The sequence below is a fragment of the Neoarius graeffei genome, chromosome 25 (assembly GCF_027579695.1).
Source record: "Neoarius graeffei isolate fNeoGra1 chromosome 25, fNeoGra1.pri, whole genome shotgun sequence".
Classification (NCBI taxonomy): domain Eukaryota; kingdom Metazoa; phylum Chordata; class Actinopteri; order Siluriformes; family Ariidae; genus Neoarius; species Neoarius graeffei.
The window spans coordinates 768,275-794,918 of NC_083593.1; the positions used below are offsets into that span (position 1 = coordinate 768,275).

The 26,644-nt window shown below is 47.0% G+C and overlaps 2 protein-coding genes across 2 annotated transcripts; one reads left to right on the forward strand and one right to left on the reverse strand.

Annotated features, from left to right (window-relative positions):
* Positions 1 to 88: 88 nt before the first annotated feature.
* Positions 89 to 6,648, reverse strand: mdh2 (malate dehydrogenase 2, NAD (mitochondrial)). The gene is made up of 9 exons (XM_060909233.1): positions 6,475 to 6,648; positions 5,521 to 5,689; positions 5,263 to 5,346; positions 4,439 to 4,548; positions 2,704 to 2,829; positions 2,338 to 2,415; positions 1,463 to 1,562; positions 680 to 831; positions 89 to 598 (listed from the first exon to the last, which is right to left on the reverse strand). Exons 1-9 carry the CDS (start codon positions 6,535 to 6,537, stop codon positions 464 to 466), a joined length of 1,017 nt encoding a protein of 338 aa, XP_060765216.1. The 5' UTR covers positions 6,538 to 6,648; the 3' UTR covers positions 89 to 463.
* A 1,027-nt stretch (positions 6,649 to 7,675) lies between these two features.
* Positions 7,676 to 25,214, forward strand: ska2 (spindle and kinetochore associated complex subunit 2). Its single transcript, XM_060909322.1, has 7 exons — positions 7,676 to 7,775; positions 22,354 to 22,443; positions 23,119 to 23,295; positions 23,397 to 23,471; positions 23,735 to 23,771; positions 24,300 to 24,435; positions 24,595 to 25,214. The coding sequence occupies exons 1-7, from the start codon at positions 7,743 to 7,745 to the stop codon at positions 24,725 to 24,727; spliced, it is 681 nt and encodes a 226-aa protein (XP_060765305.1). The 5' UTR covers positions 7,676 to 7,742; the 3' UTR covers positions 24,728 to 25,214.
* The last annotated feature ends 1,430 nt before the right edge of the window (positions 25,215 to 26,644 follow it).

Sequence of the window (26,644 nt, forward strand, 5' to 3'; positions counted from 1 at the left end):
GAATGACGTTCACAATTTGTCGCAGCCCGGTGAGATACTGCCTTTAGTTCTTATTAAAAATGGTAAAAACCAGCAGCAGAGCATCGTGTTCAGAATAAAATGTCTTCTTTATTATTCACCATGACATTTGTTACTGCACTTGCACTAAAGCAGTGACGGTGTGTGTACATTTTATAAAGTCTTACTACATTGTACAGAGCCGGTTTCCATTTCTGTGAACATTTTATTTCATTCAGACGGTCAATATGGACATGTTTATACACAACACAACATGATCAGAGTCCACACGCATGCGCGCACACGTAAAAACCAAACGCGTGAAGTTGGTGAAGCAGACTGTAATGGAGAGTTTTGATTCAATTCTCAGATCTTCAGTCAGGATGAAAATCAGAGGCCATGTCTGAAATTTAGAGTGGATATTCATAAATAATGGGCGTTTGGGACACAGTTTCATGTCGGAGGCTCACAGCTTCATGTTGGCCACGAAATCTTCTCCTTTCTTGATGGAACCCTTGAGTTCAGCCAGAGCTTCAGACACCAGCTTCTCCTCAAACGCAGAGAGTTTCCCCAGACCCAGGTTCTTCTCAATACCATTTTTCTGAAACACACAGAAGGAGCTTAATTACATCTCTCTCTCACTGCTGAGTGAGGATCAGGGGTGTGTGCGCGTGCGTCATACCCCAAGCAGCAAAGGTGTGGAGAAATATTTACACTCCGTCTCCTCTGATCTCACAAACGCACACTCCACCACCCCTTCCTTCCCGTTCATGGCATCAAGAACAGAGAAAGTGAAGCGAGCTCCAGCGTAAGCCATCGACAGAGTGGCAGAACCTGAAACACACAAAAACCTTAACTTTTTGGTATTATCAGACCGCTCTCGTGTCCCAGTCAGTCGTGTCATTCTCATGAACTCCGAGATGGTTGCAGGAAGAAAGCTGCGCATTCACATGTCTACATCATGCCTTTATTCCTAATGGAAGTGGAGATGTCTAGTTCTAAAAATTATACGAGATTATTTACTTACTGCACACCTCTTTAGGAAGCAACAAAACCTCAGTTTGTTCAAGGGGTTTCTCATTTATTCAATAAAAATATTTTTCAGATGCAATTCCATTACAGCAACGCAATAATGTTAAAAAGGGAGTTTTAAAAACCGAGAGTCTGCTGAAAATGAACACTTGAGGTAAAACATTTTAAGGCGCTCTCACAACCTGTGCCAAAACTACCCTCGATTTCAGACTGAAAACTCGGATCTGAACACTGATTTACATTTCACCCAGTTTTAAAAAAGGCAAATAAAATACCCTAAATAGAAAAAAAAAAAAAAAAGACATACAAAAGTTTGGTTTTTGTCTCTGGATAACAGTGTTATTTTAAAGTGTTCGTGTGTATGAGACACGGGTCACAGCGCCGTATCTATACAGACTGAAATAAATGAAAAAGTAAATGAATGAATCTGTACCTGCTCCAGCTTTGGCCTTCACTACTTCAGTTCCTGCTTCCTGAATTCTCTCCGTCAGAGCTGAAAGCTGATCAGCAGGAAACTCCACCTTTGGAGTGCACTACAGCAAGCAACACAACACTCATCAGTTCATCTAATTAACACACTGAAATAAACACCAACACACCATCAACACAACCCTCATCACATGGTGGTTTGCAATTTTATTTAATTAAACATGTCCAAGAGCACATCTTCAGACAGCTAATGTTACAGAAAACAAAAATACTTTTGGAAAAAAAAAAAAAAGACAAAACTAGAAAGTGAATGTTCATAAACATCCTGTAATGTCTTCATGGAATCCACAAAATGAGCTAAGAGAGCAAAATGACAGTAGAGTGTTTTGTCAAAATTGATTTTAAAATGTTCAAAAGTTAAAAAACTGAACACTGATAAAATGTCATGGTTAAAGTGTTAAAACACTGCGATGATATTCCTCGAGGGCTGATACTTGGTTGTGATAAACAGTTAGTCAGTCAGTCATTAACCGCTCAGCTTGGAAAGCTACGTTAAAACTAAACATTACATCATTGTGAGCATATGCCACTTGGTTGCTAGCAATGCCCAAGGGACACCCTACACACAATTTTGGTTGCTAGGGTGTTGGTATGTGGGTGTTCTGGGGTCCCTGGTGGTTGCTAGGATATGTTCTATTGTAGCTAGTTGGTTGCTAAGGAAACACTGCTGGTGGCAAAGGTGCTAAGTGGTTTCTCTCATAATCAGCTGGTGATAAGGGTGCTGCACTATGATCCCAGGTGGTTGCTAGATGGTCGGTAGTAGGTTGCCAAGGAAATAAGCGCTGGCTGCTAGGTTTTACTTGCGCTCCCCCCAGTTACCTGTGAAATCAGAGGGATGATGGTTTTTCCAGCATGACCTCCGATAACGGGCACGTTGACACGAGCCGGATCGAGACCCTGCAGACAAAACACAGATGATCAGCAATAACGTTAAAAACAAATCCTACACAGCAATATAAAATCCAGCAGTGTAAAAGATCAGATTTAAAAACCACACCTAAAGGACAAAAAACACAGGACTGTAATATGAACAAAGATCTGAATAGCAAGTAAGTGTGTGAGAGAGAGAGAGAGAGAGAGAGAGAGTGCGTGCTACAGTTTGTGAATGTGAGAAAGGAGCTCGTTAATGGAGACAGTGTCCAGGTTGGTGTGTGGTGCTTCTCATCACTTTGAGACGTGACTGACTTTGAGCTCAGCGACGAAGGTGTTTGCTCTGACGATGTCCAGCGTGGTGACTCCGAACACTCTGTTTGGGTTGAAAACACCGTGCTTCTTCAGCACCTCTGCAGTGATGGGGATGGTGGAGTTCACCTGAAAAATAACACACCTCTGTTTAACACCTCTACAGCAACAGGAAGTAGACAGACAGACACACACACACACACACTTCAGTGTAACTATACTTACCCACATAGACTTAGCTAGCGAGCTGTGTAGCCATGTTTTACACGGCCAGTTCTCAAAACACGGCCATAAATCCCCAAACATGGCCTATAAATTTTATACTAATCCGTGCCAACCAAAATTTTGTGAAGTAATTTTGTGCATTTTCGTCGATGGCCAGAAGTTTCCCGGGGTGTGCCTGGTGCATGTGCTTTCCATATATGGATGTAAAATTGAGAAAATCAAATTTATCACCAAAAATTTAGCGTTCTTATTGGTCAGACTTCAAAACGAGGCTTGAATGGAAGCAAAATACTACGAGTTTTGAGAGCTTCGCTGGTGAAGCTCAGCAGGTTTAGAATGAGTAGCTCATATATTTAGATAAATATCTTCCTGAGTTTATCATATAAGCATGATAAACATACTGACAGAAACTTTACACTTTCCTGTGTGCCCAATGCCAAATATAGTTTTTAAGTGACCCAAATTAGATGAAACATAAAACTTGTCCCCTTCCTCAGTCACACCATACTCCGCACGCTCAGAGCCCACTTATGCATTCATAAAAGACTGTTCCCATGGTAACGGCATGATCACTTTCACTCTTTCAGTTTCAATTGGTTTCTCTTTCACCAAGATTAAATTACCTTAAATAGTACTTTCATAAACTACCATTATTGAATTTGTATTGTTTACAGTATTTACATTTCAAGTAACTACAGGAAAATGTATTTTCATTTGTAACTTAATTTCACTTATTTTTAACTCCTGTTTATTGCACTTTTTAACAGAATCAAAATGATTCCTAACATTGTGATGTAATGTTTGCATTATGTATATTTTGTAAAATCAAAACTTGTTAAAGGTATCTATTATTTTTCACTTAACAGAGCAGAACTAACTAGTTAGTTCTGTTTCATAATATTAATCTTCAGAGTTGGCGGAATCTCGTTTGTTATCTTTGTGGTTTATAGTAAAGATATATTCTGCGTAATACGACTCAATTGCAGCAATTTGTATTTTGTTTTTTGTCTCAAGTGTACTAGAAATTATAATTTAAGGTTTCTGCTTTTATTACAGGAATTTATAGATTTTATTGATAATTACAGTGACTTGTAAAGTTCTGGTTAATTAATATAAACTTAAAAACTGTTATAACATTTTATTAAGTTAGTAAATAAAATGTATGTTAAATGCCTAATTAAATATTCACACTTTAAATTAATGCTTTCATTTCTTTTTAAGGCTCAACTGCAGCTCCAGAAGTCACCAGATTGCACCAAAAAAGATGAAATTTTTAAAGTTACACCCCCTACTTTCAGAAAAACCCTCCCAACCCTGGCTAAACCCCTACTTCCCCAACATACTCCAACTCTGTCGACATGATCTTTCTCCATCATTCAGTGTTCATTCCTGCTGGCTCGGGCCTTGCATTTCCTGCACTGGGCTGTTTACGCCCCCAGTTGGAGAAATCACTGCAGCAGCAGGTAAGAGGACTAACTAAGTGCCAGGATAAATAAATATAAAAGCTCCTCACAGGATTAGCGATGATGCAGATCATAGCCTCGGGGCAGCTACGGGCACACGCATCAACCAGAGTGGCCACGATGGTGGCGTTCGTGTTAAACAGATCATCACGTGTCATCCCTGTGAAACACACACACACACACACACACACACACACACACACACACACACACACACTTAACAGAGCAGAACTAACTTAAAGTAACACAGTGTAAATTCAGGTGTACAGAGCACTGTTTATGCACAGAACTGCAAAACACAAACAGGAAGGAGGGAAAAAAACAAAAACATGAAAAGGAATACAGACATTAAATAAGAGGAGAAAGAAGAAATGGAAAGAACAGGTTTAGAACACTTGAAATTTAGCATTTGAAGTGACAATGAAATCAAAAATGCTTGATTAGTTGGTTGTCATAGAAACAAGCCACTGGCTCACAAGCAGTGCCTTTGGTATTACACCAGTATAATTAACCATTCAAACTTAAACATAGCCACGTAAAGAAAAAAAAAAGAATTTTTGAAACTTCATCTGGTCACTAACAAACCGTATCCAATTATATACTATAAAGCCTAAAAAACACTCAAATACAAAAAACACACACTGTCGACAGTGCAGTGTGTACACATTCCAAACATAGTTAGCTTGCTATATAACCAAAGTGTGTATAGTATCGTAAATTTATTTATTTAGCACGAGTGGATCTTCAGCAGAATTGGCAGTAATGGAAACAAGTCCAGCTTCACAACAACCACCCTGACTTGCTGATTTAAATGAAAATACATCAACACACAGAAGTCCATCAGGAGAATTTCAACTATAAAACACACACATACCGGGTTTACGGGGAACTCCGGCAGGAATAACCACCACTTCGCATCCTTTCAGAGACGCACTCAGCTGATCAGCTCCAATATAACCTACACACACAGAAAATAAACACCTCAGTCTATAATACATTTACACACACACACACAAAAACCCGACATTAAATTACTCTTTGTGGTGAATTTTAACAAAACCTTCAAGTTCATAAACTCAGGAGGAGTGAGAATTCTGAGTGCTGAATGAACAAATCAGAATGTTTCTCGTACCTGTGACCTTGGCTCTGGTCTCAATGTGGCTGAGGTCTGCAGCGACTCCGGGCGTGTGAGCGATATCGTACAGACAGAGCTCGCTCACCAGGGGACTGTTCTTCAGCAGCAGGGACAGCGGCTGTCCGATTCCGCCGGACGCTCCCAACACCGCCACCTTCGCATTATTCTACAGATAGAACAAGATCGCCTTCACTCAAACAGCAATTACAGTGGAAGATATTATACTGCATCTGTTTTGAACTCCTCTCTTTCAGTGCACAGCAAACAGAAACCTCAGTGTTGTATTTTTGGGCTTTAACCTTTTGACCTTTAGAGCCTGAGCACATGCCTGCAAGTCGGATTAACCCCTGAACGGGACCAGGGTGAGATCAGATCAGATCAGATCATCCAGTCTGGATTGTTCATGAAAACGGTTGTGAAATTCTCTCTGATAAACATATGCAGCAAGTTATATCTAGAAAAATGTTAAGCAACACAATTTTCCTAAACAAATAAACCTTTGCACCATATTCTGGATGTTATGTGGAACTTCCTGTCTTAGAACGAACTCTCCAAAATGTACTTTTTATTGGGTTATAATTCACACGTAGGTTTATTAATTTCTGCTTGTTGCAATCTCCTGTGTGAAGTTTATTTCGATATAAAAATCAGAGAGATAAAGACGCGGGTTTAATCTTTCAGATCTGTGACAGACACAGTTGAGCTAAGCTAGCATCGCATGCTAACGGCCCGACTTTACAGCGAACAGCTAAGTCTGTCAGAGTGGTGTTTATTAGCTTTCAGCTTATAAAACTCCTCCATGTGAGCTGGATCAGAACTAAATCCTCAGGTTTCCCCCGCCAGCGCTGTTACTGCAGAGACCGTTAGCCACACAGCTAACTTTCACCACCAGCGCGCGCGCCTCGCCTCTTCCTCACGGCTTTAATTTCATTTTATAGATTTATATTTTACCTGAGAAGTTGTGGATAAACAGCGGGTGAGGCTGGCGCATGGTCTGGCGATTCGTGAAAACATAGCTGCGGTGCTCTTCCGGTGCGGGTTTATATCAGAGTGAAGTGGATCCTCGAAGCCGCTCCTCACGCGCTGTGACTCCAACGTCCTCCAGCCGGGTCGGGAACGAAACCGTGGCGCAACCTAACCCAGAGCCCCAGGAACAGCTGGAAACTCGGCATCTGATTGGTCTACACAGACGTGTCAATCATAATTTCAGCGAGAAGTCGCTGATGATTGGGTTAACGTTTGTCCAAGTGATACCCGATTGGCCACTGCGATACCTCATAATGCCTTCATTTAATTCTCCGGAAAATCTTCAGAAGATGGGAGAAGAATTAATTAATTAATGTTGAAAACTGAAAGACACTTTACTTCCCTAATGTCTTAAAGAAGGTAAGTTGTTTGACAGAAGTTCGTGTCTATTTATTTAAAAATGTTTTCGCATCACACTTCATATCACTCAGCAAATGTAATTTACACATCTGTTATTAAAAAAAAAAAATCCAAAAAGAAAACAAGATAATTCCTCCCCTGCTGGTTTTCACTCATTCAGCCGAATCACTCAGTGAGTTCAGCTGGAGTTCAACTCAACCTCTTCATTCATATGATCAGAGACCGGGGAGCGTACAGTAAAAATATAAAGAGAGAAGGCACATCTGTCATCATCGTGACAACAAAATAACAATAATATCACTGCTCTAATTCCTATATTGCAAAAATATTTTAAGAGCTTGCTGATTCCGAGTAGTCATTAAAATGTGCCAAGTTTTGAAACAACTTTCTTCGAAAATCCTATGACCTATAATTTCATACACAATCTCGACTTGAAAGTAGAACAAAATCGGACATAATAATCTTTTTATTTGCCACACAACTCTTCCACACTTTTGAAATGTGCCGTCCAATCGCTGTCTGACTTCCATCCAACCAGTGGTCGAATACTGGTTAACGCCCTATTAAATATATAGTGCACTCCATAGTGCGCAAAAGCGTCGTGAGTTTAGTCGCTGTACAGTGCGCTGATGTAGGGAGGCAGGAGCTGATTTGGGATTCGCCCGATATTTCGAAAGCCATTTCATGAAACTCCACCTTTCTCTCGCTGCGGCTTCTCCTCACTGACCAATCAGCTGTCACTATTCGCGACGGCTCAGCCAATAGTAAGACGCGTTAGACTGGCTGCTCGCGCTGTATTTCCGGGGCTGCTTGAGGAATGTAAACTATTCAACATGGAGACAGCAGTTGATAAGCTGGAGGCGATGGTAAGCGCTGCGGTTGGGTTTAACATTTTCCCCCTATTTTCAACCGAACTCTTTAACAAGATATTCCGATATAAACCAGCGACGTGATCTTATCGTTCAATGTCATTTATGTTTAACGTATCTCTATAGACACACACACACACACACCCCGGCGCGCGCACACACACACACACACAAACCCCGGCATACACACACACACACACACCGGCACACACACAAACCCCGGCATACACACACACACACACACCCCGGCCGACACACACACACCCCGGCCGGCACACACACACCCCGGCCGGCACACACACACCCCGGCCGGCACACACACACCACACACACCCCGGCCGGCACACACACACCACACACACCCCGGCCGGCACACACACACCACACACACACCCCGGCCGGCACACACACACACACCCCGGCCGGCACACACACACACACCCCGGCCGGCACACACACACACACCCCGGCCGGCACACACACACACACACACCACACACACACCCCGGCCGGCACACACACCACACACACACCCCGGCCGGCGCACACACACCACACACACACCCCGGCCGGCGCACACACACCACACACACACCCCGGCCGGCGCACACACACCACACACACACACCCCGGCCGGCGCACACACACCACACACACACACCCCGGCCGGCGCACACACACCACACACACACCCCGGCCGGCGCACACACACCACACACACACCCCGGCCGGCGCACACACACCACACACACACCCCGGCCGGCGCACACACACCACACACACACCCCGGCCGGCGCACACACACCACACACACACCCCGGCCGGCGCACACACACCACACACACACCCCGGCCGGCGCACACACACCACACACACACCCCGGCCGGCGCACACACACCACACACACACCCCGGCCGGCGCACACACACCACACACACACCCCGGCCGGCGCACACACACCACACACACACACCCCGGCCGGCGCACACACACCACACACACACACCCCGGCCGGCGCACACACACCACACACACACACCCCGGCCGGCGCACACACACCACACACACACACCCCGGCCGGCGCACACACACCACACACACACACCCCGGCCGGCGCACACACACCACACACACACACCCCGGCCGGCGCACACACACCACACACACACACCCCGGCCGGCGCACACACACCACACACACACACCCCGGCCGGCGCACACACACCACACACACACACCCCGGCCGGCGCACACACACCACACACACACACCCCGGCCGGCGCACACACACCACACACACACACCCCGGCCGGCGCACACACACCACACACACACACCCCGGCCGGCGCACACACACCACACACACACACCCCGGCCGGCGCACACACACCACACACACACACCCCGGCCGGCGCACACACACCACACACACACACCCCGGCCGGCGCACACACACCACACACACACACCCCGGCCGGCGCACACACACCACACACACACACCCCGGCCGGCGCACACACACCACACACACACACCCCGGCCGGCGCACACACACCACACACACACACCCCGGCCGGCGCACACACACCACACACACACACCCCGGCCGGCGCACACACACCACACACACACACCCCGGCCGGCGCACACACACCACACACACACACCCCGGCCGGCGCACACACACCACACACACACACCCCGGCCGGCGCACACACACCACACACACACACCCCGGCCGGCGCACACACACCACACACACACACCCCGGCCGGCGCACACACACCACACACACACACCCCGGCCGGCGCACACACACCACACACACACACCCCGGCCGGCGCACACACACCACACACACACACCCCGGCCGGCGCACACACACCACACACACACACCCCGGCCGGCGCACACACACCACACACACACACCCCGGCCGGCGCACACACACCACACACACACACCCCGGCCGGCGCACACACACCACACACACACACCCCGGCCGGCGCACACACACCACACACACACACCCCGGCCGGCGCACACACACCACACACACACACCCCGGCCGGCGCACACACACCACACACACACACCCCGGCCGGCGCACACACACCACACACACACACCCCGGCCGGCGCACACACACCACACACACACACCCCGGCCGGCGCACACACACCACACACACACACACCCCGGCCGGCGCACACACACCACACACACACACCCCGGCCGGCGCACACACACCACACACACACACCCCGGCCGGCGCACACACACCACACACACACACCCCGGCCGGCGCACACACACCACACACACACACCCCGGCCGGCGCACACACACCACACACACACACCCCGGCCGGCGCACACACACCACACACACACACCCCGGCCGGCGCACACACACCACACACACACACCCCGGCCGGCGCACACACACCACACACACACACCCCGGCCGGCGCACACACACCACACACACACACCCCGGCCGGCGCACACACACCACACACACACACCCCGGCCGGCGCACACACACCACACACACACACCCCGGCCGGCGCACACACACCACACACACACACCCCGGCCGGCGCACACACACCACACACACACACCCCGGCCGGCGCACACACACCACACACACACACCCCGGCCGGCGCACACACACCACACACACACACCCCGGCCGGCGCACACACACCACACACACACACCCCGGCCGGCGCACACACACCACACACACACACCCCGGCCGGCGCACACACACCACACACACACACCCCGGCCGGCGCACACACACCACACACACACACCCCGGCCGGCGCACACACACCACACACACACACCCCGGCCGGCGCACACACACCACACACACACACCCCGGCCGGCGCACACACACCACACACACACACCCCGGCCGGCGCACACACACCACACACACACACCCCGGCCGGCGCACACACACCACACACACACACCCCGGCCGGCGCACACACACCACACACACACACCCCGGCCGGCGCACACACACCACACACACACACCCCGGCCGGCGCACACACACCACACACACACACCCCGGCCGGCGCACACACACCACACACACACACCCCGGCCGGCGCACACACACCACACACACACACACCCGGCCGGCGCACACACACCACACACACACACACCCCGGCCGGCGCACACACACCACACACACACACACCCCGGCCGGCGCACACACACCACACACACACACCCCGGCCGGCGCACACACACCACACACACACACACCCCGGCCGGCGCACACACACCACACACACACACCCCGGCCGGCGCACACACACCACACACACACACACCCCGGCCGGCGCACACACACCACACACACACACCCCGGCCGGCGCACACACACCACACACACACACCCCGGCCGGCGCACACACACCACACACACACACCCCGGCCGGCGCACACACACCACACACACACACCCCGGCCGGCGCACACACACCACACACACACACCCCGGCCGGCGCACACACACCACACACACACACCCCGGCCGGCGCACACACACCACACACACACACCCCGGCCGGCGCACACACACCACACACACACACCCCGGCCGGCGCACACACACCACACACACACACCCCGGCCGGCGCACACACACCACACACACACACCCCGGCCGGCGCACACACACCACACACACACACCCCGGCCGGCGCACACACACCACACACACACACCCCGGCCGGCGCACACACACCACACACACACACCCCGGCCGGCGCACACACACCACACACACACACCCCGGCCGGCGCACACACACCACACACACACACCCCGGCCGGCGCACACACACCACACACACACACCCCGGCCGGCGCACACACACCACACACACACACCCCGGCCGGCGCACACACACCACACACACACACCCCGGCCGGCGCACACACACCACACACACACACCCCGGCCGGCGCACACACACCACACACACACACCCCGGCCGGCGCACACACACCACACACACACACCCCGGCCGGCGCACACACACCACACACACACACCCCGGCCGGCGCACACACACCACACACACACACCCCGGCCGGCGCACACACACCACACACACACACCCCGGCCGGCGCACACACACCACACACACACACCCCGGCCGGCGCACACACACCACACACACACACCCCGGCCGGCGCACACACACCACACACACACACCCCGGCCGGCGCACACACACCACACACACACACCCCGGCCGGCGCACACACACCACACACACACACCCCGGCCGGCGCACACACACCACACACACACACCCCGGCCGGCGCACACACACCACACACACACACCCCGGCCGGCGCACACACACCCCGGCCGGCGCACACACACCCGACGGTGAATTTTGTGCGCCTCCTCAGTTTGTGGCTGGCAAACCGCGCGCGCTTTGAGGCGACAAAATCACCACAAACAGCGATCAGACTCTGATTTTTGAGCAACACATTTTCTAACACTTTCATCGAACCAGTTCTCTCACTGAATGCTGTTGTAGTGAGTAAAAGGTGAAAACTGTGGCTCACAGACAAGAAAAGGACAACTAGTATGAGGGTATATGAGGAGGGTATCTGATGAGGGTATATGAGAGTATATGTGATGGGTATATGAGGAGAGTGTATGAGAGTATATGAGGGTGTATGAGGTGGGTATATGATGAGGGTATATGAGAGTGTATGAGGTGGGTATATGATGAGGGTATATGAGAGTGTATGAGGTGGGTCTATGATGAGGGTATATGAGAGTGTATGAGGTGGGTATATGATGAGGGTATATGATGAGGGTGTATGAGGTGGGTATATGATGAGGGTATATGAGGTGGGTATATGATGAGGGTATATGATGAGGGTATATGAGAGTGTATGAGGTGGGTATATGATGAGGGTATATGAGGGTGTATGAGGTGGGTATATGATGAGGGTATATGAGGGTGTATGAGGTGGGTATATGATGAGGGTATATGAGAGTGTATGAGGTGGGTATATGATGAGGGTATATGAGAGTGTATGAGGTGGGTATATGATGAGGGTATTTGAGAGTGTATGAGGTGGGTATATGATGAGGGTGTATGAGGTGGGTATATGCTGAGGGTATATGAGAGTGTATGAGGTGGGTATATGATGAGGGTATATGAGGTGGGTATATGATGAGGGTATTTGAGAGTGTATGAGGTGGGTATATGATGAGGGTGTATGAGGTGGGTATATGATGAGGGTATATGATGAGGGTGTATGAGGTGGGTATATGATGAGGGTATTTGAGAGTGTATGAGGTGGGTATATGATGAGGGTGTATGAGGTGGGTATATGATGAGGGTATTTGAGAGTGTATGAGGTGGGTATATGATGAGGGTGTATGAGGTGGGTATATGATGAGGGTATTTGAGAGTGTATGAGGTGGGTATATGATGAGGGTATATGAGGTGGGTATATGATGAGGGTATTTGAGAGTGTATGAGGTGGGTATATGATGAGGGTATATGATGAGGGTGTATGAGGTGGGTATATGATGAGGGTATTTGAGAGTGTATGAGGTGGGTATATGATGAGGGTGTATGAGGTGGGTATATGATGAGGGTATATGAGAGTGTATGAGGTGGGTCTATGATGAGGGTATATGAGGGTGTATGAGGTGGGTATATGATGAGGGTATATGAGGGTGTATGAGGTGGGTATATGATGAGGGTATATGAGAGTGTATGATGAGGGTATATAAGGGTGTATGAGGTGGGTATATGATGAGGGTGTATGAGGTGGGTATATGATGAGGGTGTATGATGAGGGTATATGATGAGGGTATATGATGAGGGTATATGATGAGGTGGGTATATGATGAGGGTATATGATGAGGGTGTATGAGGTGGGTGTATGATGAGGGTATATAAGGGTGTATGAGGTGGGTCTATGATGAGGGTGCATGAGGTGGGTATATGATGAGGGTGCATGAGGTGGGTATATGATGAGGGTGCATGATGTGGGTATATGATGAGGGTGTATGAGGTGGGTATATGATGAGGGTGTATGAGGTGGGTATATGATGAGGTGGGTATATGATGAGGGTATATGATGAGGGTGTATGAGGTGGGTATATGATGAGGGTATATGAGGGTGTATGAGGTGGGTATATGATGAGGGTATATGAGGGTGTATGAGGTGGGTATATGAGGGTGTATGAGGTGGGTATATGATGAGGGTATATGAGAGTGTATGATGAGGGTGTATGAGGTGGGTATATGATGAGGGTGTATGAAGGTGTATGAGGTGGGTATATGATGAGGGTGTATGAGGTGGGTATATGATGAGGGTGTATGAGGTGGGTATATGATGAGGGTGTATGAGGTGGGTATATGATGAGGGTGCATGAGGTGGGTATATGATGAGGGTGCATGATGTGGGTATATGATGAGGGTGTATGAAGTGGGTATATGATGAGGGTATATGATGAGGGTGTATGAGGTGGGTATATGATGAGGGTGTATGAGGTGGGTATATGATGAGGGTGTATGAGGTGGGTATATGATGAGGGTATATGAGGGTGTATGAGGTGGGTATATGATGAGGGTATATGAGGGTGTATGATGAGGGTGTATGAGGTGGGTATATGATGAGGGTATATGAGGGTGTATGAGGTGGGTATATGATGAGGGTATATGAGGGTGTATGAGGTGGGTATATGATGAGGGTATATGAGGGTGTATGAGGTGGGTATATGATGAGGGTATATGAGGGTGTATGAGGTGGGTATATGATGAGGGTATTTGAGAGTGTATGAGGTGGGCATATGATGAGGGTATATGATGAGGGTATATGAGAGTGTATGAGGTGGGTATATGATGAGGGTATATGATGAGGGTGTATGAGGTGGGTATATGATGAGGGTGTATGAGGTGGGTATATGATGAGGGTGTATGAGGTGGGTATATGATGAGGGTGTATGACGTGGGTATATGATGAGGGTGTATGAGGTGGGTATATGATGAGTGTGCATGAGGTGGGTATATGATGAGGGTGCATGAGGTGGGTATATGATGAGGGTGCATGAGGTGGGTATATGATGAGGGTGCATGAGGTGGGTATATGATGAGGGTGCATGAGGTGGGTATATGATGAGGGTGCATGAGGTGGGTATATGATGAGGGTGCATGATGTGGGTATATGATGAGGGTGCATGATGTGGGTATATGATGAGGGTGTATGAGGGTGTATGAGGTGGGTATATGATGAGGGTATATGAGAGTGTATGATGAGGGTGTATGAGGTGGGTATATGATGAGGGTATATGAGGGTGTATGAGGTGGGTATATGATGAGGGTATATGAGGGTGTATGAGGTGGGTATATGATGAGGGTATATGATGAGGGTGTATGAGGTGGGTATATGATGAGGGTGTATGAGGTGGGCATATGATGAGGGTATATGAGAGTGTATGAGGTGGGTATATGATGAGGGTGTATGAGGTGGGTATATGATGAGGGTGTATGAGGTGGGTATATGATGAGGGTATATGAGGGTGTATGAGGTGGGTATATGATGAGGGTATATGATGAGGGTGTATGAGGTGGGTATATGATGAGGGTGCATGATGTGGGTATATGATGAGGGTGTATGAGGTGGGTATATGATGAGGGTATATGATGAGGGTGTATGAGGTGGTTCTATGATGAGGGTGCATGAGGTGGGTCTATGATGAGGGTGCATGAGGTGGGTCTATGATGAGGGTGCATGATGTGGGTATATGATGAGGGTGTATGAGGTGGGTATATGATGAGGGTATATGATGAGGGTGTATGAGGTGGGTATATGATGAGGGTATATGATGAGGTGGGTATATGATGAGGGTATATGATGAGGGTGTATGAGGTGGGTATATGATGAGGGTATATGAGGGTGTATGAGGTGGGTATATGATGAGGGTATATGAGGGTGTATGAGGTGGGTATATGATGAGGGTGTATGAGGTGGGTATATGATGAGGGTGTATGAGGTGGGTATATGATGAGGGTGTATGAAGGTGTATGAGGTGGGTATATGATGAGGGTGTATGAGGTGGGTATATGATGAGGGTGTATGAGGTGGGTATATGATGAGGGTGTATGAAGGTGTATGAGGTGGGTATATGATGAGGGTGTATGACGTGGGTATATGATGAGGGTGTATGAGGTGGGTATATGATGAGGGTGCATGAGGTGGGTATATGATGAGGGTGTATGACGTGGGTATATGATGAGTGTGCATGAGGTGGGTATATGATGAGGGTGCATGAGGTGGGTATATGATGAGGGTGCATGAGGTGGGTATATGATGAGGGTGCATGAGGTGGGTATATGATGAGGGTGCATGAGGTGGGTATATGATGAGGGTGCATGAGGTGGGTATATGATGAGGGTGCATGAGGTGGGTATATGATGAGGGTGCATGATGTGGGTATATGATGAGGGTGTATGAGGTGGGTATATGATGAGGGTATATGATGAGGGTGTATGAGGTGGGTCTATGATGAGGGTGCATGAGGTGGGTATATGATGAGGGTGCATGATGAGGGTATATGATGAGGGTGTATGAGGTGGGTCTATGATGAGGGTGCATGAGGTGGGTATATGATGAGGGTGCATGATGTGGGTATATGATGAGGGTGTATGAGGTGGGTATATGATGAGGGTATATGATGAGGGTGTATGAGGTGGGTATATGATGAGGGTATATGATGAGGTGGGTATATGATGAGGGTATATGATGAGGGTGTATGAGGTGGGTATATGATGAGGGTATATGAGGGTGTATGAGGTGGGTATATGATGAGGGTATATGAGGGTGTATGAGGTGGGTATATGATGAGGGTGTATGAGGTGGGTATATGATGAGGGTGTATGAGGTGGGTATATGATGAGGGTGTATGAGGTGGGTATATGATGAGGGTGTATGAGGTGGGTATATGATGAGGGTATATGATGAGGGTGTATGAGGTGGGTATATGATGAGGGTATATGAGGGTGTATGAGGTGGGTATATGATGAGGGTATATGAGGGTGTATGAGGTGGGTATATGATGAGGGTGTATGAGGTGGGTATATGATGAGGGTGTATGAGGTGGGTATATGATGAGGGTGTATGAGGTGGGTATATGATGAGGGTGTATGAAGGTGTATGAGGTGGGTATATGATGAGGGTGTATGAGGTGGGTATATGATGAGGGTGTATGAGGTGGGTATATGATGAGGGTGTATGAGGTGGGTATATGATGAGGGTGTATGAGGTGGGTATATGATGAGGGTGCATGATGTGGGTATATGATGAGGGTGCATGATGTGGGTATATGATGAGGGTGTATGAAGTGGGTATATGATGAGGGTGTATGAGGTGGGTATATGATGAGGGTATATGAGGGTGTATGAGGTGGGTATATGATGAGGGTATATGAGAGTGTATGATGAGGGTGTATGAGGTGGGTATATGATGAGGGTATATGAGGGTGTATGAGGTGGGTATATGATGAGGGTATATGAGGGTGTATGAGGTGGGTATATGATGAGGGTATATGATGAGGGTGTATGAGGTGGGTATATGATGAGGGTGTATGAGGTGGGCATATGATGAGGGTATATGAGAGTGTATGAGGTGGGTATATGATGAGGGTGTATGAGGTGGGTATATGATGAGGGTGTATGAGGTGGGTATATGATGAGGGTATATGAGGGTGTATGAGGTGGGTATATGATGAGGGTATATGATGAGGGTATATGAGAGTGTATATGATGAGGGTGTATGAGGTGGGTATATGATGAGGGTGTATGAGGTGGGTATATGATGAGGGTATATGAGAGTGTATGAGGTGGGTATATGATGAGGGTGTATGAGGTGGGTATATGATGAGGGTATATGATGAGGTGGGTATATGATGAGGGTATATGATGAGGGTGTATGAGGTGGGTGTATGAGGTGGGTGTATGAGGTGGGTGTATGATGAGGGTGTATGATGAGGGTGTATGATGAGGGTCTATGAGAGTGTATGATGAGGGTGTATGAGGTGGGTATATGATGAGGGTATATGAGGGTGTATGAGGTGGGTATATGATGAGGGTATATGAGGGTGTATGAGGTGGGTGTATGATGAGGGTGTATGATGAGGGTATATGAGGTGGGTATATGATGAGGGTATATGAGGGTGTATGAGGTGGGTATATGATGAGGGTATATGATGAGGGTATATGAGAGTGTATATGATGAGGGTGTATGAGGTGGGTATATGATGAGGGTGTATGAGGTGGGTATATGATGAGGGTATATGAGGGTGTATGAGGTGGGTATATGATGAGGGTATATGATGAGGGTATATGAGAGTGTATATGATGAGGGTGTATGAGGTGGGTATATGATGAGGGTGTATGAGGTGGGTATATGATGAGGGTATATGAGAGTGTATGAGGTGGGTATATGATGAGGGTGTATGAGGTGGGTATATGATGAGGGTATTTGATGAGGGTGTATCAGGTGGGTATATGATGAGGGTGTATGAGGTGGGTATATGATGAGGGTGTATGAAGGTGTATGAGGTGGGTATATGATGAGGGTGTATGACGTGGGTATATGATGAGGGTGTATGAGGTGGGTATATGATGAGTGTGCATGAGGTGGGTATATGATGAGGGTGCATGAGGTGGGTATATGATGAGGGTGCATGATGTGGGTATATGATGAGGGTGCATGAGGTGGGTATATGATGAGGGTGCATGATGTGGGTATATGATGAGGGTGCATGATGTGGGTATATGATGAGGGTGTATGAGGTGGGTATATGATGAGGGTATATGATGAGGGTGTATGAGGTGGGTATATGATGAGGGTGCATGATGTGGGTATATGATGAGGGTGTATGAGGTGGGTATATGATGAGGGTATATGATGAGGGTGTATGAGGTGGGTCTATGATGAGGGTGCATGAGGTGGGTCTATGATGAGGGTGCATGAGGTGGGTATATGATGAGGGTGCATGATGAGGGTATATGATGAGGGTGTATGAGGTGGGTATATGATGAGGGTATATGATGAGGTGGGTATATGATGAGGGTGTATGAGGTGGGTATATGATGAGGGTATATGAGGGTGTATGAGGTGGGTATATGATGAGGGTATATGAGGGTGTATGAGGTGGGTATATGATGAGGGTGTATGAGGTGGGTATATGATGAGGGTGTATGAGGTGGGTATATGATGAAGGTGTATGAGGTGGGTATATGATGAGGGTGTATGAGGTGGGTATATGATGAGGGTGTATGAGGTGGGTATATGATGAGGGTGTATGAGGTGGGTATATGATGAGGGTGCATGATGTGGGTATATGATGAGGGTGCATGATGTGGGTATATGATGAGGGTGCATGATGTGGGTATATGATGAGGGTGCATGAGGTGGGTATATGATGAGGGTATATGATGAGGGTGTATGAGGTGGGTATATGATGAGGGTGTATGAGGTGGGTATATGATGAGGGTGTATGAGGTGGGTATATGATGAGGGTATATGAGGGTGTATGAGGTGGGTATATGATGAGGGTATATGATGAGGGTGTATGAGGTGGGTATATGATGAGGGTGTATGAGGTGGGCATATGATGAGGGTATATGAGAGTGTATGAGGTGGGTATATGATGAGGGTGTATGAGGTGGGTATATGATGAGGGTGTATGAGGTGGGTATATGATGAGGGTATATGATGAGGGTATATGAGAGTGTATATGATGAGGGTGTATGAGGTGGGTATATGATGAGGGTGTATGAGGTGGGTATATCATGAGGGTATATGAGAGTGTATGAGGTGGGTATATGATGAGGGTGTATGAGGTGGGTATATGATGAGGGTATATGATGAGGTGGGTATATGATGAGGGTATTTGATGAGGGTGTATGAGGTGGGTATATGATGAGGGTGTATGAGGTGGGTATATGATGAGGGTATATGAGAGTGTATGAGGTGGGTATATGATGAGGGTGTATGAGGTGGGTATATGATGAGGGTATATGATGAGGTGGGTGTATGAGGTGGGTATTTGATGAGGGTGTATGAGGTGGGTATATGATGAGGGTGTATGAGGTGGGTATATGATGAGGGTATATGAGAGTGTATGAGGTGGGTATATGATGAGGGTATATGAGGGTGTATGAGGTGGGTATATGATGAGGGTATATGATGAGGGTGTATGAGGTGGGTATATGATGAGGGTATATGATGAGGGTGTATGAGGTGGGTATATGATGAGGGTATATGAGGGTGTATGAGGTGGGTATATGATGAGGGTATATGAGGGTGTATGAGGTGGGTATATGATGAGGGTGTATGAGGTGGGTATATGATGAGGGTATATGATGAGGGTGTATGAGGTGGGTATATGATGAGGGTATATGAGAGTGTATGAGGTGGGTCTATGATGAGGGTATATGAGGGTGTATGAGGTGGGTATATGATGAGGGTATATGATGAGGGTGTATGAGGTGGGTATATGATGAGGGTATATGAGAGTGTATGAGGTGGGTATATGATGAGGGTATATGAGAGTGTATGAGGTGGGTCTATGATGAGGGTATATGAGGGTGTATGAGGTGGGTATATGATGAGGGTGTATGAGGTGGGTATATGATGAGGGTATATGATGAGGGTATATGAGGAGTGTATTTAATGCGCGCTCGCGAGGAGGCCGTGCCCGGGAATGTGCGCTCACTTGCCTACAGAGGTGCGTGTACACACAAACTCCACATCCGTGACCTTTGAGGTCTCAGAGTTTCAGAATATTAAATGACACTTTTTCATTACAGTCTTCGTGAAAACACACACACACACACACACACACACACACACACAGGCGCTGTAAAGGGGCGATCATGCAGGAGGTCTCGCTTTAATGCACACAGTAGTGGAGAGGAGTGCAGGTTTTTTTTCCCCCAGGATTTGCAGCCACACGTGTGTCACTGAAACACTGAGCTCACTCTGTGTGTGTGTGTGTGTGTGTGTGTGTGTGTGTGTGTGTGTGTGTGTGTGTTGGAACTGACTGCAGTTTTACACTCTGTGTCTGTACAGTTGTCTGAACAGGACAGACAAAACCTTGTGTGTTAAACTTTGTTTTGGGAGAATTAAAAATCAATTCTGTTCTACTTTTCTGGATCGTGTTCATTTATAGATTGCAGTGATGGAAGTGTGAATATGTAAATAAATCAGCGGTGAGGTCAGGATTCAGGCTGCACTGATCTGAGACTGGGCTTCAGTCCTGTCGTGAAGGGGAATGAGGAGAGAGAGAGAGAGAGAGAGATATTCATGGAGTCATTTCTGGTTAAATGAGAGTGTGAGACGCGGAGTGAGCGCAATTCGTTTTCTCAAGGAGGTTCACTGGACTTGATGAAGTGACTGAATGGCCTCTGTGAGGGTTCGGGTTCTTCCATCACCTTATTAACTCCAGTAAAGTTCTTTTGATAAGCAGTGGAATGTGCTGAAGCGGTGTTGAGACAGGGCCGTGGCGTGTGTGATGCAACTGTTTATTTGTCTTGCAGGTCTCTAACTCTAACATTCATCCTGCAGAAGGAGAACCAACATCTGTCCATCTGTTCATCCCTCCCTCTGTCCGTCCAGTGCCCCTTTTATGTTGTACTACTGGTGCCGTGGTTCTGAGAGCAGTGCAATGTTAAAAGGGCATTGGCCGGGTTTTTCTCTCCGAGATCTCAAACACACTCTTCCTCGTCCTCCCCGACACCGGTGCTGTTTACAGGGGCTCTGACGTCATTGCACTACTGTACCACACAGCGAGCAGTGCAATAGTATTGTCAAAGCATCTGTGCACAGCTGGAGCACATCTGTGTGTGTTCCTGATTCCTGAGACCCTATCAGTATTGTCTCTGCTGTGCGCTGTGTTCAGAGTAGTGCAATATTGCTTATAGGGTTTCAGGTTTTGGGTTAAACTCCATTTCAGTACGGACACTGGAGATTGATTTGATTTGATTGATTTTTTATTTTTAAGTGTTATTTTTTTAATTGAGTTTTAAAATTCAGTACACACTTTTTTTTTTTTTTGCTGGTTTTTAGATGCATTTGACTCATTGTGCCATATTATTGATTTAAACTTATTTATTCCATGGAGATAACTCTTATAATTGTTTCTTGTAGTATTTTAGAAAAATTATTTTATGTGGATGTTTTTATTTTATACAATATTTTCATATTTCAGATATATTAACTATTGATGAAATTATAAATAATTTAATATTGTTTAATAATGTAATTGCCTTTTATTAGGTCTATTTTATAACTTTTATTTAATTCTAAAGGAATTATCTGAAATATCTGCTCTTTAACCTTGTTTTGTTTTTATTTACTTATTTATTTGAGCTGTTACTTCTTTGCTGAAGTGCAGTTTTTAACTCAGAAATGAGGTTTTTTTTGTTGTTTTCTGAATATTTGTTGTTGATTTTATATTTTGTTTGATTTAAACCACACAGTGTTGTTGTTGTAGTTCCAGAAAGCCGAGGCGGACATCGAGTACGTGGAGAAGCGGCTGAAGTTCGATTTCATGTCGAGCGCTCGGCAGAACGGCACTGCTGAGGTTTGACACGTTCTCGCTTAATAATAATGATTTAAACATGTTTGCTCATGTTTTCATTAACTTTCTGGTGGGGAAATAAGCAAAAGCTATCTTAAAAAATAATATCATTAAATTATGGCAGACTGATCAAATGTAATGATTTTAATATAAAATATTTGAGTGTAAATTAGAGGTGGCACTGTTTATAGAGAGAACTGCAGAAATCCAGGCCATGAGTTATTTCATTTTTCTTTGCTGTTATCTCAAAACTTATTTCTCTCATTATCTCTGAAACATCACGCGGTAACCATGGTGATGTCCCGGTCCCTCAGGTGGGCTGGCAGTGAAACCGACCCCTCGTTCAGGATCACCACGGTGCCCGTGGCGGTAAAGTTGCGGCTTTCCAACTCTCCTTCTCTAGTGACGGACAGCAATTTGGAAATGATCTGGTGCTGACGACCGTACAGCTGTTTCCTCTTGCTTCAGTCACTAATTCCAGTAAACACGGATGAGCTGATGCATGATGAACAGCAGTTATGGTCAATCGCATGTTTCGGCATCATGAAAAAATAAGCTGTGATCTCAGGGGAGAAATACCGTGATTGTCAAGATCATGGCACAGAAAAATAGAACTAACTTGTGGCTCTTCTGGACTTCCATAAGTGACAGATATGATCTTAAGTGTGTGTGTTTTAGGGGAACCCCGTTCAGCTGCTGGAGAGTCTGGCAGCCCTTAAGGCTCGTCACGCTGCTCTGTGTGTTCAGATGGAGGAGATTGCCACGGAGCAGAAACGCTCGATGGATTCGATCAGATCTCACCTGAACACCACGGTGAAGCTGGTGGAGGAGCTGCAGAACACCACAGACATGCAGGTAACACAACACTAATGTCCACCTGACACGTGATTTTAAACCAGCAGGAGAATCTGAGTTTCTCACAGAAATAACAGCTGAGTGTAATGTTTCTGCTGCAGGTTCCTCCACTCACACAGGAAGAACAGGAAGCAAGAGATTCCCTCTGTACCTCAGTCCCAGCTCTGTCTATACAGGTCTCTCTCTCTCTCTCTCTCTCACACAGTCCTTGTGAGGACTTGCACTGGTATAACGATTACAGTGGATAATTAATGCTGTCCTGCACCTAAACCCTGGGTGTGAGGAAATCTTTCAGCTCTTTATTTTGCAGTTTTAGTAAATTACATTTTATTTTCTCAGATCATTCCACACTACATCCTCTGTGAGGATAAAACAGTCCTATGCACATTTCTATGTAAAATTACTGATCAATTAAACAATGTTTTTTCTTCTTCCATAGACGTCGTCTGAAACGCACGTGCAGCAGGAGTCTCCCTGTAAGTGTGGGGATTTAATCATTACAGCAGTTCGGAATATGAAGAAGTATAATAATATAAGTCATCAGAGGGAGTGTTGAACTCCACATCACTGCTAACTTGGACACACACCGTACACGTTAAACGCCACAAGTTTAAATTGATTACTGTGACCCCCAAATGGACATGACGATCTATGGCACCAGTGTGCGTACCGGACGGGAAAACATCTGGCTTTAATCGCTGAACCACACGAATCAGCGCGTCAAGAGAGTAAAAAGACTCTGATGTGGACATGCGCACACAATCCATCATCAATATTCTGATCTTTCTCATAATTTGTAAAATAAATGAATGACTTCCGCACTACATTTGGAGTGTGTTTGTCAGAACAGATACAGCATGTGTTTGTGTAAATTGTAGACCGTCAGGTGTTTGAGTTCACGAGGAACGTCTCTGTAACAGTAGGTGGTGCTGTGGCAAAGAGCGTGGAGTGAAAGGTTCGTTTGATTTGTGAAAATTAAACATGGACACATTTTTGTTGATCAGCACAGGAACAGAGCAGAGACGTGAAAGTCGTGGAGTTCGAAGCTGTTCCACAAAGTGTCCGAGGAAATGTCAAGCTCGGGGACCTCAACACCCTGTACACGCAGCTGGCCGAACACTTCTCCTCAGACAACAACAGGTGTGGCGCCGCACACACAAAATTGCCAAAAATAATAACCCTGCTGTTCAGAGAATCATTAATGTACCACTTGCTGTTTTAATGGAACACATTATACATATTTTCAAAATAAGTGTCTGTCTCTCACACACACTCGCTCTCTTTTCCCCCCTCCCTCAGGGCACCTCTGAGTTTGCAGAAGATGAAGAAATTGAACATGAGGGTGAGCGAGGCTGCGATTAAGACGCTGCAGCACCTCGGCCTCATCGAGCTGGACAGGAAAGGCTCCGTCTCTCTCTCCTCTTCACACTGAGGATAAAAACACCAAGCTGAACACATGCTCTGTACACTCCGACACTCGGGTCTGCTGAGTGCACACGCAGCTTTAGACTCGGCATTCTCCTCCAAACGACATTCATCACGTCATGCTCTGGGAGGAGCTTTGTTTTAGGAACTTAAATACAACGGTCTGATTAGTTTTGTGTCAATAAATCGTTCTCACATTTCAGATACACAGTATTTCTAATAGGGTAGTGGAGAGAGAGAGAGAGAGATCCCATAATTGTGCTCACCATCACCATTTCACCAGGCATAAACACTGAGCCAGGTGATAACACATCAGGTGAACAGGTAAACTACTTTAAAATACATCATTATAATATGATTAAACTGAAAAACAAAGCCAAATTGCACTATTTTTATACACAAAAAGCAATGTGAACAGAAATGTTTATTTCATCGTGTTACTGAACCTGTGTGTGTGTAAAATGTGTTTAATTAAATCCTCATTAAATCTCAAATTCCATCCTGTTTTTAATAACTGACTCAAACATGACGCATGCTGCAGTACAAACCCACTAACACATGCTTTTAAATCTCAAACAAGGATCAAGAACTAATTAATCATGAAGTTACTGTGGTGAAGATTTTTATTAAATCATTTTAATTGTTTTGGGATGTGAAATCTTTAAAAAAGAATGACGAGGAAGTTTGTGCATAAATCTACGAACCCCTGAGCTGAGAATCTCCTCAACCCTGTGGAGCGTTGGAGAAGATGAAAGGTCGTTGCTTCGAAAGACACGTCAGTGTGGGGACCAGGGAGAGGGATTTCACACATTTTGCCACAGAAATATTACAATATTAATTATGGAAATAATGTTCCCCTGGCATTTCAGCTGATTTCTAGAATTCTCCCTCCATAAATGAGTGAACATTAAAAGAAAACATTGAAAAGGCTTAAAACTGCAGAGAAACTGCAAAACACAGCCGTGATGTCCAGAACATGTTCAGTGATCCTTCTAAAGAAATGTGGAAGAACATATTTTAAGACAACAGCGGAACATGCCAAAAGCACTGCTAATTATCTAAAGAGTTAAAACTTAAACTCCATCAATCTTACTGCCGTGTGTGTACAGCGTGCAGATCATATAGGAACCTTTAACTATTAATGTTATTAACTGTGTCAGGTGGAGAGAAACTTCATGGACTGAGGGCAGGTTGGAGTGAAACTCCTGCGTTTGGTCTGATCCATGTTCAGACGAGTGTACGCGCCGAAATAATTCTTCTGCAGATTAAAGAACAAATCCAGACGTTAATTTCCTCAAGAAACAGATGAGAACTACAACTGTGATTTAGGACGCGCCCACAGTGAGGAGCCTGTGATGTTGCTGATGGGTGTAGGACACGCCTACGCCGTGTCAGTGTTGTGTCTGATGGAGATGGTGTGTGGATACGGTGGTGTACCTGTGCAACTGGTCAAAGACTGGGTGATGTTCTGCCGCAAAATCTTCTCCCTGTCTGTTCCTGACATCTCTGACACCTACAAAGGAAATAAACAGTGAGTGAAGAGCAGCGGGTGATGGATCAGCTCACGCTCCGTTACCTGCCCCAGGTGTGAGGGGTTAAACACTGACAGCATGTGTGTGTGTGTTCATGTGTTTCAGAACTCAGAGAGAAAACAGTGTTGGTTCTGCTATTAAAGTGCATCTCTCTGCACCGTGTGTGTGTGTGTGAGACATGAGCTGAGTGTGTTTGTTTCTCTCGTCACTGCTCCTTCACTGCTGTCTCCTCTGGAACAGCTGCCCTCCTTCATCACCTCCTCCTCTTTCTCCTCCATCTGCTCACAGGATCCTCTCTCTGCACTCACACTCGGTCCAAACATCCACTCCATTTCCTGGTCAGACCCTGCGCTCACACTAACACACAAGTCGTTCATGTTACAGGTTGTTCG